The sequence below is a fragment of the Schistocerca nitens genome, chromosome 1 (genome assembly GCF_023898315.1).
Source record: "Schistocerca nitens isolate TAMUIC-IGC-003100 chromosome 1, iqSchNite1.1, whole genome shotgun sequence".
NCBI lineage: Eukaryota > Metazoa > Arthropoda > Insecta > Orthoptera > Acrididae > Schistocerca > Schistocerca nitens.
The window spans coordinates 1,048,241,042-1,048,258,132 of NC_064614.1; the positions used below are offsets into that span (position 1 = coordinate 1,048,241,042).

At 38.7% G+C, this 17,091-nt stretch overlaps 1 protein-coding gene across 1 annotated transcript in view; it reads left to right on the forward strand.

The window, feature by feature from the left end:
• Window positions 1–17,091, forward strand: part of LOC126197246 (alpha-mannosidase 2) — a 236,572-nt gene that overhangs the window by 209,227 nt on the left and 10,254 nt on the right. Inside the window, exon 17 of the mRNA XM_049934627.1 lies at window positions 6,508–6,641. Within this exon, the coding sequence (XP_049790584.1) occupies window positions 6,508–6,641 (134 nt within the window). The remainder of the gene's footprint in view (window positions 1–6,507; window positions 6,642–17,091) is intronic.

Below are 17,091 nucleotides of genomic sequence, written 5' to 3' on the forward strand. Positions count from 1 at the left end.
TTCAAGTGTGGAAAACTAGGCATGTGGGACATTCCATTTCAGAAATCGGTAGGAGATCCACAGTGTCAAGAGCGTGCCAAGAATACAAAATTTCAGGCACTACCTCTTACCACAGGGACAATGCAGTGGCTGACAGCTTTCACTTAACAACTGAAAGCAGCAGTGTTTGTGTAAAGACAAGCAGCACTTCATGAAATAACCCAGAAATCAATGTAAAACATATGAGAAACATCACAATTATGACAGTGTGATGAAATTCTGCATAAGTCAGCTATGGCAGTAGATGACCGATGTGAGCGCCTTTTCTAACAGCACGACATCGCCTGCAGTGCCTCTCCTGGCTCGTGAACATATCTGTTGGGAACTAGATGACTGGGAAACCATGACCTGATCAGATGAGTCCCAATTGTAGATGGTAAAAGCTGATGGTAGGGTTTGAGTGTGGTAGAGACCCCACAAAGCCATGGCAAGGTATTGTGCGGCTGACAATGGCGTGGGCTGTGTTTACATGGAATGTAATCGTTTACTGGAAATAGTTATCTTCAGCTACTTGGAGATCATTTGCAACCAGTCATGGACTTCATTTTCCCAAACAATGGCAGAATTTTTATGGATGACAATGCTTCATGTCACTGGGACACTGTTGTTTGTAATCAGTTTGAAGAATATTCTGGACAATTTGAGTGATAGATTGGCCACCCAGATCACCTGACATGAATCCCATCCAATGTTTATGGGACATAATCAAGATGTCAGTTTGTAATGATTCATGTTGAATGTTACTTAACTTAAGTTTCTTCTGCCCGGTCCATTGATGAATGAATGCTAAATTTTCATGCTTCACAAAATTTATTCACATTAATTGACATCTGAATTGCACACTCATCATGCAAACAAAAGACGGACAGACTTCACTGATCTCTCTGACTTCCAAAAGTAACTTCAAAACTGACTTGTCACAGCATCGCTTTATATAGAATTTTAACAATAAATTCCAAGATAAAGCATTATTAATTTTGTACATTTTTGATGTTACAATTAAAATTTACAAAACGTAAAGAAACTGATGTTACAGCCAAATAAGGTATAAAATACAATATTCAGTGACAATCTTTTATAGTAATATGTTTAGTTTTCGATAAGAAAATCATTCTGAACTTTAATTACAATAATGTCTTTCATCTTATTTTAGTTATGTAATTAATTACAGTTTGGATTTGGTTACTAACATGTAATGGTAGTACAGAGTTTGTGCTTTATCCGATTAAATACGTAGAATGTACAAGTAAGGTCACAAATTCTGGAAATTGTAAAACTGTGAGATGAAAACAATTGGAAAGTTAATTAGAAATGTAATTGCAAAGAATATTAATTACAGAGGAAGACATAAAAATAAATAACAAATGAAAATACATCGCTTGGTAATAGTCTCAAGATATTGAGGTCTAAGGTTACTGGATTTTTAGATTGCAAATTTGTTAATTAGAAGCATTGATTTTTCATGCTAACATGTCTGCAGTTGCTAGTTATTTATTTCTAAGGACTTATTACTTCAATTTCTTGATTAGTTACTTAATTTATTATACATACATAATTTTATCAATGACAACAATCCACTGATAATTATGACAATGCACGTCCTTCCAGAACATTCTACACACCTTCGCAATGAATATCAAGTTTTTTATCAAATAGGACAGGCCTTAGGAAGCACTGAATTGTCTGATAACTATCCGGAAAAAGGTGGTATCGGACATTTCATACGAGTCCTGGAGGAGGCTGTACTGCACAAAATCTGACACGACAGCACTTTTCCAGTTATATATGGCTATAGAGGCAGCATGGCTCAATATCTCTGCAGGGGACATTCAGGGACTTGTTGAGTCCATGCTGTGTTGAGTTTCTGCACTATGCCAGGCAAAAGGTGGTCCGACATGATATGAAGAGGTATTGTAATCAATTTGAGCATACATAAGCAGCAGAATAAAGAGTAAACAGTGTTCTTAAAGTTATTATGACTGGTTTTATGCAAATGATCTCGTTCTCAATTTTAAAAAGACACAACGTATTCAGTTCAGCACATCTAGAGTTAATATGTCAGTGATAAGCGTAACGTGTGGTGAGGAAATAATAAAGTGGTAGGAACTTCATATTACTATGATGACCAGATGAGGATGTAAACAGGAAAAATGGCATTTTGGAAATCCTAAAACAACTTAATTCAGCCACATTTGCACTCAAAATCATTGCAGATCTTGGGAAGAGACAAAGCAGTGAGTTTTTCTTTCAATAATGTTATGTACAGTAATGTTATGGAGTAACTCTTATTTAAGAAAGAACATCTTCAGTGCTCAAAAATGTAAGAAAAATGTATGGAGCCCATTGAAGATCATCCTTCACCGAGGAGTCAAGCAGTATATTGCTCCCTCCTACGTATATCTCGCGAAGAGGCCATGAGGATAAAATTAGAGAGATCGGAGCCCACACAGAGGCATACCGACAATCTTTCTTTCCACAAACAATACAAGACTGGAATAGAAAGGAGAAGCGATAGAGGTACTCAAAGTACCCTCCGCCACACACCGTCAGGTGGCTTGCGGAGTATGGATATAGATGTAATTGAAAGGGAAAAGAGTGCATGAATGGGCTCATAATATGAGTGTGAGTAACACTTTCTGTGGAAATTTTGAAAGAGACAGCCAACAGTGCGCAATTTCAGTTGTCTGAAAATAAAAGAAAATTTGCGAGTATAATAAGTGCTCCAAACTACTTAAGAGTAAATGCTGGTCCAGTGGAAAAGGTAAATAGATTCAATTATTTCTGAATAATAAGCCAAGTATGTGGTTAACAGAAATTTGGGGAAATGTGTCCAGAGGGAAGTCAAACAATGAGAAATCGAGTATGAAATATCGACAATATGAAATGAATAATTTGCTACTCACCATATAGAGGAGGCATTGAGTGGCAGACAGAAGTGTTGGATATTATTAGCTATCAGACAGAATCCTCCTCCTGATGTAGAAAACACACACACACACACACACACACACAAGCATAACGTAACTTGTATACACGTGACAACTATTTTCTCCAGGCATGAAGGCGTGAGTTGAGCATTAAGAGGCAGTGGATAAACAGCTCTACATATGCATCCACACTCTGAAGGTTAAGTGCCCCTAAGCTACAACACACTAGAGGAATGACTGCTTACATGCATCACTGTGCAGCCTTGCAGTCCAAATGGTAGCATTACCTGGGAGGCTAGAGTATATTCTTGATATTCCTCACATTTTGTTCTTATGTGCCACTGAGGTTTTTAAGCATTTCTGTGATGCTCTCTCATTGGTCAAATAATCCTGAGCTCATTTGTGGTGATATTATTTGTATACATTCAGTTTACTCTATTAATGTTTTTTGGTATGGGTCCTGCACACTTGACTAGTATTCTAGGATGATTGGACTAGTGTTATTTTAAGTAACTTCTTTGTAGACTGTTTGTATTTTCCAGTATCCTGACACTTAACTGCAGTCTTACTACTTGCTGCACCTATAAATGAGCCTGTATTAACATTTCATTTCATATCCCTACAAATTTTTACATGCCAGCATTTGTAGGCATTGAGAGACTCGAATTGTGACTCTTGCTTTTGTGTTCATAGGATACTATGTTTTGTGTATCATGAAGTGCAAAATTTTATGTATCTGAGTATTTAAAGCAAGTTAACAATGTTTGCACAGTTGTGTTAGAGGTAAGAAATATCTTTAATGGTCTTCGCCATTGTCATTAAGTTTACATTTTCTTTCACTGTTGCGTTTATCAGAAGTTTGCCAGAAGCCTGTATCCTGACCATGCACTAGATACAGTATTATTGTTCATGACAGCAGCCACCACTAAGTGAGCAGCAACAGTTTGTTTTTGTTGGAATAATAATTTGAGAGAATGGGAAGAATGGGAATGTGTGTGTGTTTGTGTGTGTGTGTGTTGGGGGGAGGGGGGGGGGGGGGGCGAGCCTGGAGGATGGCATAAAAAAACACAGTGAGAATGCTCAGTAACAATCTAAAAACCATATGCCTGCCTGAGAATATCAGAAAGAAATTTGCTCATGGAAGATAAAATGAAATTGCTGTAATTATATTTCTGGTTCCTAAACATAAACAATTTTCTTCAAACTTGTTATGTGACACCATGCTGCCTTGCTGCCTTAATTTATGATTTGAAAGTTTGGAGTTCTGTCTGTTTATCTGTTTAGTATAATTAGTGAAGGAAAATTGGCAGTCTTTTTTTTGTGCTTGTCTGCGAGTCAACGTTTACACTGTATGGTGAGTAGCAATCTATGCTTTTTATAACATTTCATAATATTCTCATTATTACATCCTGGAATTTCCATAGTATAATTAGTGAAGGTAATTGATGAATTTTAGCAAAGTTAAATTAAATGTATGTGGCACCTCTCTAGACTAGTAACAAATGAAAAATTTCTAGGAATGAATATTGATTCTCAGTTGAAGTGGTGTGAACACACAAAGGTACTTTGCAAACAGAATGAATCAGCACGTTATGCCCTTAGAATCCTATCACCAGTGTGTAACATGCAGTGTCTCTTAGTTACATAATATTCATATGTACACTCAGTTTTTAGCTATGGCATTCTCTTATGGGGAACAAATGCACAAAATGTGAATACAATTTTCAAACTCCAGAAAAGAGCCATAACAATATTATGAGCAGGAAAGTTGCTACTCACCATATAGTGGAAATGTTGAGTCGCAGATAGGCACAACAAAAAGATTCTTGCAATTATAGCTTTTGGCCATTAAGGCCTTCACACACACACACACACACACACACGACTGCAGCCTCAGGCAACTGAAACCACAGTGCAAGCAGCAGCACCAGTGCATGATGGGAGTAGTGACTGGGTGAGGGTAAGGAGGATGCTGGAGTGGGGATGGGGAGGGATAGTATGTTGGGTGTGGCAGACAGCAAAGCGCTGCAAGTTAAGACTGAGGGTTGGGGAGTGGTGGGGAAGGGGAGGGGGGGGGGGGAGAGTAGCGGAAAAGGAGAGAAATAAAAAGACTGGGTGTGGTGGTGGAATCATGGTTGTGTTGTGCTGGAATGGGAACAGGGAAGGTGCTGATTGCATGAGGACAGTAACTAATGAAGGTTGAGACCAGGAGGGTTACGGGAACGTAAGATGTATGGCATTGAAAGTTCCCACCTGCCCAATTCAGAAATGCTAATGTTGGTGGGAAGGATCCATATGGCACAGCCTGTGAAGTAGTCATTGATATGTAAGATATCATGTTTCGCAGTGTGTTCAGCAACAGGATGGTCCACTTGTTTCTTGGCCACAGTTTGTCAGTGGCCATTCATGCAGACAGACAGAAAAGTGCCATAAGAATAATAACGAAAAACAGTAGTCGAGCTCATTGTAAAGGTCTGTTCAAAACATGGAATTTTAACTGCTCCATGTGGATACATTTACCAGTCAGTTGTACACACCAAAAATAACATTGGTAATTACTGCACAAACAGCTCTGCCCCTGACCATGGAACAATAGCTAGACTCAACTTACATTTACTAAGAAAAAATAAACATAGAACTCAAAACAGCATGTTCTACCAAGGAATAAAACTGTACAAAAAATTACCAAAAGAGATTAAAGAAATTGCAAAAATACACTTATTTAAAAAGGCAGCTAAAAAGTACCCATTATGCAATACATTTTGTACATTGAAGGATTACTTAGATAAAACAGAGTAGGGGTTTGGGAAAAATTCTATACAAATAAATAATAATAATGATTATAAAACATCCAACATTCCACATAACACCTCCACACTATGTTCTTTTCCTTCTTTTTTCCTTTTCTAGAAAAACTTACCGTACAATGACAGATAAAACTTTTAAATAATTATCTCTGTTGAGCAAGTTAAATATCAGAAATAGGATGCAAGATTAAAATGTGTGTGTGTGTGTGTTGCAAGCTAAGAAATGTTGTTCCAAATTCTGGACTGTGAGTCACAACAGCTAGAAAAATAATGTAAAGCAACAATCAGCGAATACTTGTTAATTTGTCTTTCATTTATGTTTCTTTTTTTCTCTCTTTTTTTCCGTTTTCACCCTGTAGATTGTTTTGAATGTATTCATTTTTCTTCATTCCCTCCTGGCTAATCCCTCTGTATCTGGAGTGACTTTTCTTTCTCTCAGGTATCTGCAAATTATGTATTCTTATTTTTTTGTTTCCTGTAACTCTGTTTCTCTTGGCGAAAACATTTGTAAGAGTCCCTAGAGGGTAAAGATACTTCTAGGTGAAAAAGAATATCAAGCTTATGAAAACTAAAATTAATGAAAATAAAAACTTTTCGCTCATATAGTTTCATGTAGTAGTTTAGACTTAACAGAAATTAATATGGATGGCATACACTATTTTGATTACTCTGCTCTTAGACATTTGTTATAATCTGTGATTCGGTTTACTCATATTTAAATTTCAAATGTTTAGGAGCTGATTCATTTGGAATTGAAATCCACAACTTGGTTGATATTACGGACCAAGCTAATTATGAACTAGTTATGCGGTTCTCGAGTGGTATACAAAATGGCGATGAATTCTTCACTGATCTAAATGGTTTACAGGTATGGTGCTTGTATGATAAACATTAAATCTTGCATATAAATGTTAATCACTTGAGTAGAAATTTACAAATTGAAATAAATGTACTGTACTAGGTTTACAGATATTTGTGGCTGTTAACATTGAAATATATTGATGACAATTAACTCCCACAGTCTGTTATTTTATAGGAAGTGTTGTAAAAGGAATTAAGATGCATCCAAAAATATTTTTCTAGAAAAGATATTATTTTCTGTTAATTTTTGCACAAATGTTTAGTGAACAAAAATGGGGTGTTGCAATATTCCAGAGTGGAAGTACTTTGATGTATATTTAGGTGTTACGTAATGGAGATACCTTCTTTTGATGTACAGTTGGGTAAGATTATTGTGTGAATGCTGCTCACTTAATGAGTACTGAAATCTGCTTGATAAAATGTTTTGTGGACTATTTGTTAAAACTGTTGATGCTTTCTTCAGATATTAATTAATAGTAACAACTGCTATTCAGTATGCAGTCTATTCTTGATGTTTGTGCTTTAATGGATTATGACAGTAATTGTGTATGCAGCATACAAATTGTCTAATTATACAGGGTGATTATAATTAAAGTTAAACTTTCAAAATGCTGTAGAAATAACACCACTGTTCAGAATGATGTCAAATTGCAACGGGATATTATTGGAGAAGGGGGAAAACGTATGGCAGAAGAAAAAAAATACTGTGAAAATTGATCAATAGATGGCGCTGCATGTCAGAATACTTATATGAAAACATCTGTCATGTGCACGACCCATTGAAGTTGGTATAAACTCGCCGGATACACGGGTTTCCCTCCTTTCATGTCGGCAACGTTTGCCATGACTATCTCAATGCAGGATTGCACCCTGCTTGTAAAGCTGCTTCAAAAGAATGATGACTATGCACACTTCGCTGTACAGAAGTTCTGGACACTGAAGGGTTTGAAAAAAGGCATTGGTCTGATGACTGTTGTGGGTCTGGAGAAAATGGTTCCAAAATTTGAAAAGACGGATTCTTCTAGTGAGCAATCTGGTAGAGGAAGGAAACGAATTGATTCAACATCAGTGGGAGCAGTGGCCACAGCAATGCAAGAGGACATGAGTGGTGGTGTGCAAATGTGTACTGCACAGAGAATTGCCCGAACATTGGACATACCCATGAGCACGGTGCATAAAATACTACGAAACATCCTTATTTGCCATCCATTCAAAATTACCCACTTGCACAAGTTGCTTCTTGTTGACCTGCCAGCAAAAGAGACCTTTGCTGTAGAATTTCTTGCTCACACGGAAGTGAACAATGATAGGCTGTGGAAGACTTTGTGGACAGATGAAGCCCACTTTTATCTGACAGTATATGTCAATACACAAAATTGTTGAATATGGGGAACAAAAAATCCACACGCAAATCAACCAGTAACACTTCATCCTGAAAAGGTCACTGTGTGGTGTGGGTTTGCATCATCATTTATCATAGGACCATATTTTTTCGAAGTGACAGGTTCTTCCGGTCCTGGCACCTGTACCACCACTGATAAGCGCTTGGAGTGTCTTTTGCGCAACCATGTCTTTCCAGCTCCCCAACAGTGTGGATGTGTGGATGGGATCATTTTTATGTGAGATGGTGCACCTCCGCACATTGCAAATCCAGTTACCGTATTTACTCGAATCTAAGCCGTGCTTTTTTTCCGGTTTTTGTAATCCAAAAAACCACCTGCGGCTTAGAATCGAGTGCAAAGTAAGTGGAAGTTCTGAAAAATGTTGGTAGGTGCCGCCACAACTAACTTCTGCCGTCGAATATATGTAGCGCTACACAGGCGTGCTTTGCAGGTACAAAGATAAATACTGGCGCCAAAACCTCTGCGTCAGTAAATAAATTTAAAAAAAAAGGTGGAAGACGAGCTTTTTTTCTCCGCCCCGAGTTTCGACCACTGCATTTTCATACATTATCCAACGAAGTAAATACAAATTCCGTATCGTTCATCTTCGAGTGTAGCAGCATTTCAATGTACTACAAAAATCCGACTGGCAAGACTGTTTGGGATGTTTGTCAATATGGCAAACCCTACATTCTGAATTTTTTCCTACCTGTGAGAAGAGATGGTTGCTAATAGGAACTTTTATGAATTGTGAATCACATGCAGTATTCTCTTCATAATACGAATATAAACATTTTGTCATATATTCTTTCGTGTTTGCTGCTATCTCATTTAAATCCTGTCTGCCTAATAAACTACGAAACTAGTGTGAGACAACAGCAAACGCGGAAGAATATACATGTCATGTCATGTTTATATTTGTATTATTCTCATGCCTAATAGTGATACAGTCAGAAATGAAGCACGGCAATGGACTAGATTTTTAAATCTAAGATAACTCTAATTTCTGTGCAGAATGTAATGTACAAAAGAGGCGTCTGCAATGATTTTCAAACTGAGAAAAATTTTAGCTAAACTCTCGTTCAGAACATCTTCTATCATACGCAGTCTATTATTTGGTTCTTGTTGATCATTATCAAAGAAAGCAGCAGTTTAAGTAACAACAAATAGCAGTCTCTTGCCATTGTTTCGCTAATGAGACAATTCCTCTCTTTCTTCTTTTTATTGTAAGTGGCGGTAGCGCGCACAAAAGCACGCCATGCCGCGAGCGGCGACAGGTCGTGTAAACACACATTATCAGAATGCGACAAACAATGCATGACACAGTACAATAATGCAGTTACGTAAACACCTATAACAAAGAAAACGGCACTTATCAGAGCAAAGCAAAATAAGCAATCGATTCAAAGCAGACGAAGCACGTGAAAAAGGAAGGGTCCCCATATAAATACGGACGGAGCGCCTGACACATAGCAATGGCTACCTGGTAAAGCTTAACTGCTAAGCTTACGACTCGAACCAAACTACTGCAGCTGTATCGTCATTCATTCGACCTAAATTGTGTCTCATATTACAATGGACCAACTTTGTTTCGATTTGGAGGTGCGGCCTAAAACTTTTCTCTCCCCATGAATTTTGAGTCTCAAATTTCATGTGCGGCTTAGATTCGGGAAAATTTTTTTTCCTTGATTTCGAGTCTCATTTTTCAGTTGCGGCTTAGATTCGAGTGCGGCTTAGATTCGAGTAAATACGGTAAGCAGCTGCTGAAGCGCCATTTCTCTACAGCCTGGCCGTCCCAACCACCTGATCTTAATCTGTGTGACTTCTGGCTGTGGGGTTATCTGAAAGATGTTGTGTTCAGTGTTCCGATTGCAAACTCACCTGCATTGGAGGCACACATTGCACAACACATTGTGAATGTCATCACGGAAACACTTCGATCAGTTTTAGAATGTGCTGTTTCTCGACTTCAGCTTGTTGCACAAAACGGTGGACAGCATATTGAACATGTTTTGCACCAGTCAAACGGAAATTAATAATCCGATTTGAGTTTGATTGGTGCTTTTTATGCGGTTTTTTGCCTCCGGACAATTAAAAACTGATGTGATTTATTCTTTTCATGTGGTTTTTGGCCTTTGAACAATTAAAAACCGATGTGAGTGATGCTTTTTATGCAGTTTTTGGCCTCAGGACAATTCAAAATCAATTTTTCCCATCCAATGTGATATGACTTTGCTGTGGTGGATGGGCTTATGAAACTAACAGTATCACACCTGTACAACGATGCACACTGAGTGTTACAGTTTAACGTCAAACGTTCACCGTAGGCATTGTTTTATGATTCATTTGTCATTAGTAGTCGACTACTATTAAATTATGACGCTTACAGCGCCATCTATTGCTACATTTTGTAACTATTTATTTTTTGAAAGTTTAACTTCAATTATAATCACCCTGTATCTGAAAGATTGATTGTGGATTATGAGGAGATGAAATATTGTTGGTGGGTTGCATCTCCACTTATTTGAACTCATGCAGGTTTAGGTGTTCAGTGACTGTCGTTCTCTCTTCACTGGAACATCAGTACTATTGGCACTTAGACACTGTACTTACTTGATCGGTACTACACCTGCTTGTTTCATTTACTAGGTTTCTGTGTGTGTGTGTGTGTGTGTGTGTGTGTGTGTGTGTGTGTGTGTGTGGCACAACCTCGGAAGATGCTGGGAGAGTGTGTAATATTGAATCTTCAGTTAAATTGTACCCTGTGTGCAGTTAATTTCTTATCTTCTGTTCTTTATCAACAGTGGCATGTCCACATTACTTCATCACCGAATACAAAATATTGCTCAGATGGAGGTCTGTGGCCACTTTTCTAACACTGTTTGATTCTGTACTGGGGTTTTAGTTTCACTATATTGCTTGGTGATCTCACAAGCTCACTATTCGCAACAGCTGACTTACATTACTGTGCCAGATAAATGTTCCATTTGGATGTAAAGTATGGAACTTTTGCAAGGTCCCATAATGACATTGAAGCTGTAGGTCCATGGCTTCCGTAAGCCCCTATACCATATTTAACGCTACAAAAGTCATGCTGTAATTGGTCAGTATGGCAGCTTGCAAAGATGAATTTCCTAATTTTTCTTTTAACATATTTGGAACTGGTGGAGCTACTAGATATGTTCACTACATTTTGATCTGAACTCCTAAGGGCATGTGTCATCTTTCTTTCACTTCCAGCTTCTGTGTTTCATATAAAATATTTTAAGAGAGTAGTTGTCTGTTATAACTCTATTGTTCATGTGTGAGGGACACAGAAGTTCTTTATTCAGTATGTTTGTTTAATGTGCGTGCCACTGTCTTTTGAAGTTTGTGCATACTAGACGTAGTGTTGAAGGTTGTTTCATTCTACAACAGTTTCCATGTTTGTATGCAGCCTTCTTGTATTCAAGTATGTGTAAAAACATGTGAAACAGTAAATTTCTGGTAATGAGGCTCACAGATGTTTCTTGTTACACTTTGAAGTTTAAGAACTCTTCAATAATGGCGCAGAACTAGATGTTCTTTTGGATGAAAATGATAAATTTTTGTAAAATGAAGAGTATGCACATGAGCTGGAAAGTGAAACTTTGTTCTAGATAAAACATATGGATGTGATTTTGGTCAACAGGTGGAAATACCAAAAGCTGATGAACAGGTATGCATACTTGACAAAATTTAGTGTCATATCATCAAGTCATTAAGAGAATACTAGATTCTGCATATAAATCTGTTGACACTGAATAGAAATGCAGCATTGAGCTAAAAACAGGATCTGATTGGTGTAAAGAACTGTGTCTGCCAACATTACCATGAGAAATAGTACACCTACTCCCTCAGTGTCTTCTGAGGTAGCAGAGTAAGCTCAGATACTTCATGACTGTAGCTAGAGGACATATCCTAGATTGTTGATTGACCTCAGCCTCATACAGTGCTACAAGGAGACAGCCTGTAGAAATTTAGGAGATGTTCTTGTGTATAGCACATCATAAAGTGCTTGGTATTGAAGAATAAAAACAATGTTTTTGTAAAAATAAGAGTCATTATAACATTCTCACATCAATATAGAAGCAGCATCCAATATGTATTCGGAGGGGTGGGGGTGGGGGTTGGGGGTGGGGTGGGGTGGGGGATGACTGCTGTGTTCTGAGGTCGCCCCATAACGACAACACCAGTGATAGCAACATATTAGGGAGAAACAGCCAAATATTTATGATGACAAAGACACAGATTTCACAGCTATGCTATAATGGCAATGGCAATGATGATTAAAAATAGTGATGCCATGGACTACAGGGTTAGTATGCAAAAAAGGTAGAAAAGAAAACTGTCTGCAAATTAATGTAAAATTTTTTTTGTGTCATTCTATTCCTCCTGGTATTATCAAAATGTAGGCAATCAATAGATGGCGTAAGTTTGGAATAGTTATAATGTTGACTTTTTGACACATACTTTGTCAGTGAAACAGTTTGTAATTTTGATTAGTCAGAATATGTTTAATTTTTTTTGTCAAGGATCCTCATAAAAATGGGCCAGTTGTCTTATATTTAGGGTCATTGCCATTCATGCAGCCATGACAGGAGATACCCTTTCATTCATGTATTTTGTGCTGACTGTCGTTACACTCCGGCAAAAAATATTGTTTTCTCTTATATTCAGTAATCTACACATAAAAACTGCAGTGTATCTTTCCTCCTCCATCATTTCATAAATCTTGTTGGACGTGGGTGTGTTATTGATCATCAGTTGGCTGGCTATGTTGCTAAAAGCATTACTCACAAAAAAGAAAATCCTCTGTTTTTGGGCTGTGCACACTGTTTTATTCAGTCATAAATTTAGTTTAACGTGGTTTACATTCTGCTGCAGAGTGAAAAATTCATACTCAAAAGAAAACTGCATTTGGAATATTTTGTGTAGGTGGTGCTGAATAGCTTCTAGGAAGGTTAAGAATTGTGTTGTAAAGTGCACAGCTGTACTACTACTTTTATTGAAGGCATTTGATTCCAGTCCAATGATGTACTGACAACATCAAAGACAGTTATGTCCAACCTTTCCCTCACATTTTGAACTGAATTCAGTGTGGAGTAATGGTCAAAAAGCCAAAATTACTGGTTCATGGGGTGGATTGATGTGGATGTAAATGCAGTGACTCATGTGGAAGGCAATCTTGACAGATTTGGTTACAAATCTATACTCAAAAATAAAGTTTTATCACCACCTGATGATCCTTTACTCTGGAGAGGAAGAGATCTTTCAGTAATACAACGCTTCTTGCTGCAAGTGGCTTGAAGTGCATGTCAGTCTTCAGTGTACTTCTACAGCTTTGAAATTTCCTGATTTGAACTCAACTGGAATGCTTGTGGAACCATCCATTATATGCTGTTTGTTTGTCTTATATTTAAGTACTGACTTACGTTAATGATATTTCTGCTTACATGTTACCAAGGGTGTTTTGTTTGCTTTCATCAGTTCCTGTTAACAGTGACTAAAAAGTCTGCTGCTTTCACAGCCATACATTTTGGCTATTGTTCACTAATGTGTACTTTCTTGTATATAGGTACTTATTGGAGATAAATAATTATTCCAGAATCCTGATATAACTTAATGTAAAAATAAGGGGCATATTTGTAATCCTTTATCACCTGAAATGAACTTTAGGGCTGTTTTTATTTATCATGGACATAGTTAATGGGTAAAGTAACTGGCACACACTTATGAACATGCCAAGACCCATGAAAAAACTTCAGCACAATGTTTAGTTTTGGTTTTAACCATTATTCATATTTCTTTGCAAAATAAATACAGTTTTGTGTCATTACACCAAAAATTATTCAATAATAATAATAAGTCAGATAATAGAAAATGTGTTAACATTTTCATGCAACTGACAGTAATGAGAAGTACTTAAAAGTGGTAGGGGTGCTATTAGTGAAGGAGCAACAACTTTGTGTATGTAAAAATGAGTTGCAATGAAATTATTTTAATCCTGTGTTTTAACTCCTGTTAACATGTTTTGAAATAATTAGCTGGCAGTATTTGCTGTTTAAAACAACAGTGCATGTTCCACATGGTTACTTATGAGTGGTGATTAAGTGTGTCACACCTCCTCCTACCAATTTTTTACGTATTGGTTTGTTATTGTCGCATTGCTTTTCTATTTGTTTCCATACAAGTAATTATGTGTAATGTTTAGTTTTTAATGTTATTAACTAGCTCAACTGCTATTCTCATTAGTTCTACTGCTTTATGGCCAGATTTTTTACATTGTTATCGAATAAGTTGGTCACTCTAAATCCCATAAACCCCATTTGTACATATTTTATCAACTGGAATATTATGTATTTTTGCATAATTTTGCCAGATTTGATTCTCTTTTTTGGGAGGAGGGATATAAAGTATAATCATTTGAGAGCAGTCTTTAAAATAGTAGCTATTGCATTGGACTTAATCTTGAATTATGATGGCTATTATTTCACTGTATTACAAGTATTATTAGTATAATGTTGGTGAGATTACTTTCAGGGGGTAGTTAAATAGATATTGTTTGAGCTGTTAAAGGCTAAAAAGTGTTTCATTAAGTTCTTCTTTTACTTTCATATTTTCTATTACAATCTTATTAATGTTAGATTTGCAATAAATTTTTACTAGTGATTAGGATGAGACTGACACATAAATGGAAAGCTGTTTTTTAAAGGGAGGATGTTCTTTAGAGGAAATATCTTGCCACTGCACTTTACTTAAGGAAGACATGGCGTATGTAGAGTTGTTAGACTTGATGTTACAGCCAAGTATTTTACTGAGTAAAGAAGGTTTCCATTATTATGAGTGTTGAATGAAAAGTAATGCCTCTACCTTCGTTAATTGGGTTTGGATGGGAATACTTTAATAAATCAAACACAGAAATAATCTTTAGAATGTGATCTTTTATTACCAACATTCACTTTTCCACATAATCACCAGCCAATTGGATAGAAATAATCTTTAGAATGTGATCTTTAATTACCAACATTCACTTTTCCACATAATCACCAGCCAATTGGATACATTTCTGCGAACGATGAACAAGTTTTCTGAAGCCGTCATGGAAGAAGTTGACACTCTGTTTCCACAACCACAGTCTCTCAGTTCTCTCAAGGTCTTTATCAGAAGCATAACGATGTCCCCACAGACCATCTTTTATTATTGGGAACAGATGGAAGTTTGACGGTGCTAAATCTGGACTGTATGGAGGATGTCGTACGGTGGTGGGGTTCAGTCTCTGAAGTTCTGCTATGGTGGCGCGTGAAGTGTGCGGTTTGGCATTGACATGCTGCAGAAAAATATTTCCCTTTTCCTTTAATACCCTTGTTAGCCATCGTTCCAGAGTTCACAGCATTGTGATGTAACACTCCGAATTTATTGTTGTTCCACGATCAAGGAATCAACAAGGATAACACCATCTGTGTCCCAGAACACTGTGGCCATGATTTTTCCAGCTGAGGGCTGAGCCTTGAATTTTTTTTCCGGGGCGAGTCTTTGTGTCGATATTCCATAGACTGATGTTTTTTCTCCTGTCACAATTGAATGGAGAAAGGCGTCACCTTCATTCTCATAATGTGAGAGGAGTTCCTGGTAAATTTCACTAGTCAGCATCCAGGGTACCCATCATGCACAGATCTTCCGATAGCCAAGCAAAGCAATAATTTGACCCACACGTTCTTGTGAAATGCCAGTTGTGCTTGCAGTTTCTCTCTGAGTGATACGACGATCGTCCTGAATCAATCTGTCAACATTTTGCTTGTGCAGCTTGGTGGTTGCTGTCACAACACATCCAACTCTTTGTTTGTCATGCAGGTCACATGTTCCCTCCTCAACATCTTTAAACTTACTTGCCCAATGATGCACAGTACTCACATCAACACAACCACCATAAACTACACTCCTGGAAATGGAAAAAAGAACACATTGACACCGGTGTGTCAGACCCACCATACTTGCTCCGGACACTGCGAGAGGGCTGTACAAGCAATGATCACACGCACGGCACAGCGGACACACCAGGAACCACGGTGTTGGCCGTCGAATGGCGCTAGCTGCGCAGCATTTGTGCACCGCCGCCGTCAGTGTCAGCCAGTTTGCCGTGGCATACGGAGCTCCATCGCAGTCTTTAACACTGGTAGCATGCCGCGACAGCGTGGACGTGAACCGTATGTGCAGTTGACGGACTTTGAGCGAGGGCGTATAGTGGGCATGCGGGAGGCCGGGTGGACGTACCGCCGAATTGCTCAACACGTGGGGCGTGAGGTCTCCACAGTACATCGATGTTGTCGCCAGTGGTCGGCGGAAGGTGCACGTGCCCGTCGACCTGGGACCGGACCGCAGCGACGCACGGATGCACGCCAAGACCGTAGGATCCTACGCAGTGCCGTAGGGGACCGCACCGCCACTTCCCAGCAAATTAGGGACACTGTTGCTCCTGGGGTATCGGCGAGGACCATTCGCAACCGTCTCCATGAAGCTGGGCTACGGTCCCGCACACCGTTAGGCCGTCTTCCGCTCACGCCCCAACATCGTGCAGCCCGCCTCCAGTGGTGTCGCGACAGGCGTGAATGGAGGGACGAATGGAGACATGTCGTCTTCAGCGATGAGAGTCGCTTCTGCCTTGGTGCCAATGATGGTCGTATGCGTGTTTGGCGCCGTGCAGGTGAGCGCCACAATCAGGACTGCATACGACCGAGGCACACAGGGCCAACACCCGGCATCATGGTGTGGGGAGCGATCTCCTACACTGGCCGTACACCACTGGTGATCGTCGAGGGGACACTGAATAGTGCACGGTACATCCAAACCGTCATCGAACCCATCGTTCTACCATTCCTAGACCGGCAAGGGAACTTGCTGTTCCAACATTACAATGCACGTCCGCATGTATCCCGTGCCACCCAACGTGCTCTAGAAGGTGTAAGTCAACTACCCTGGCCAGCAAGATCTCCGGATCTGTCCCCCATTGAGCATGTTTGGGACTGGATGAAGCGTCGTCTCACGCGGTCTGCACGT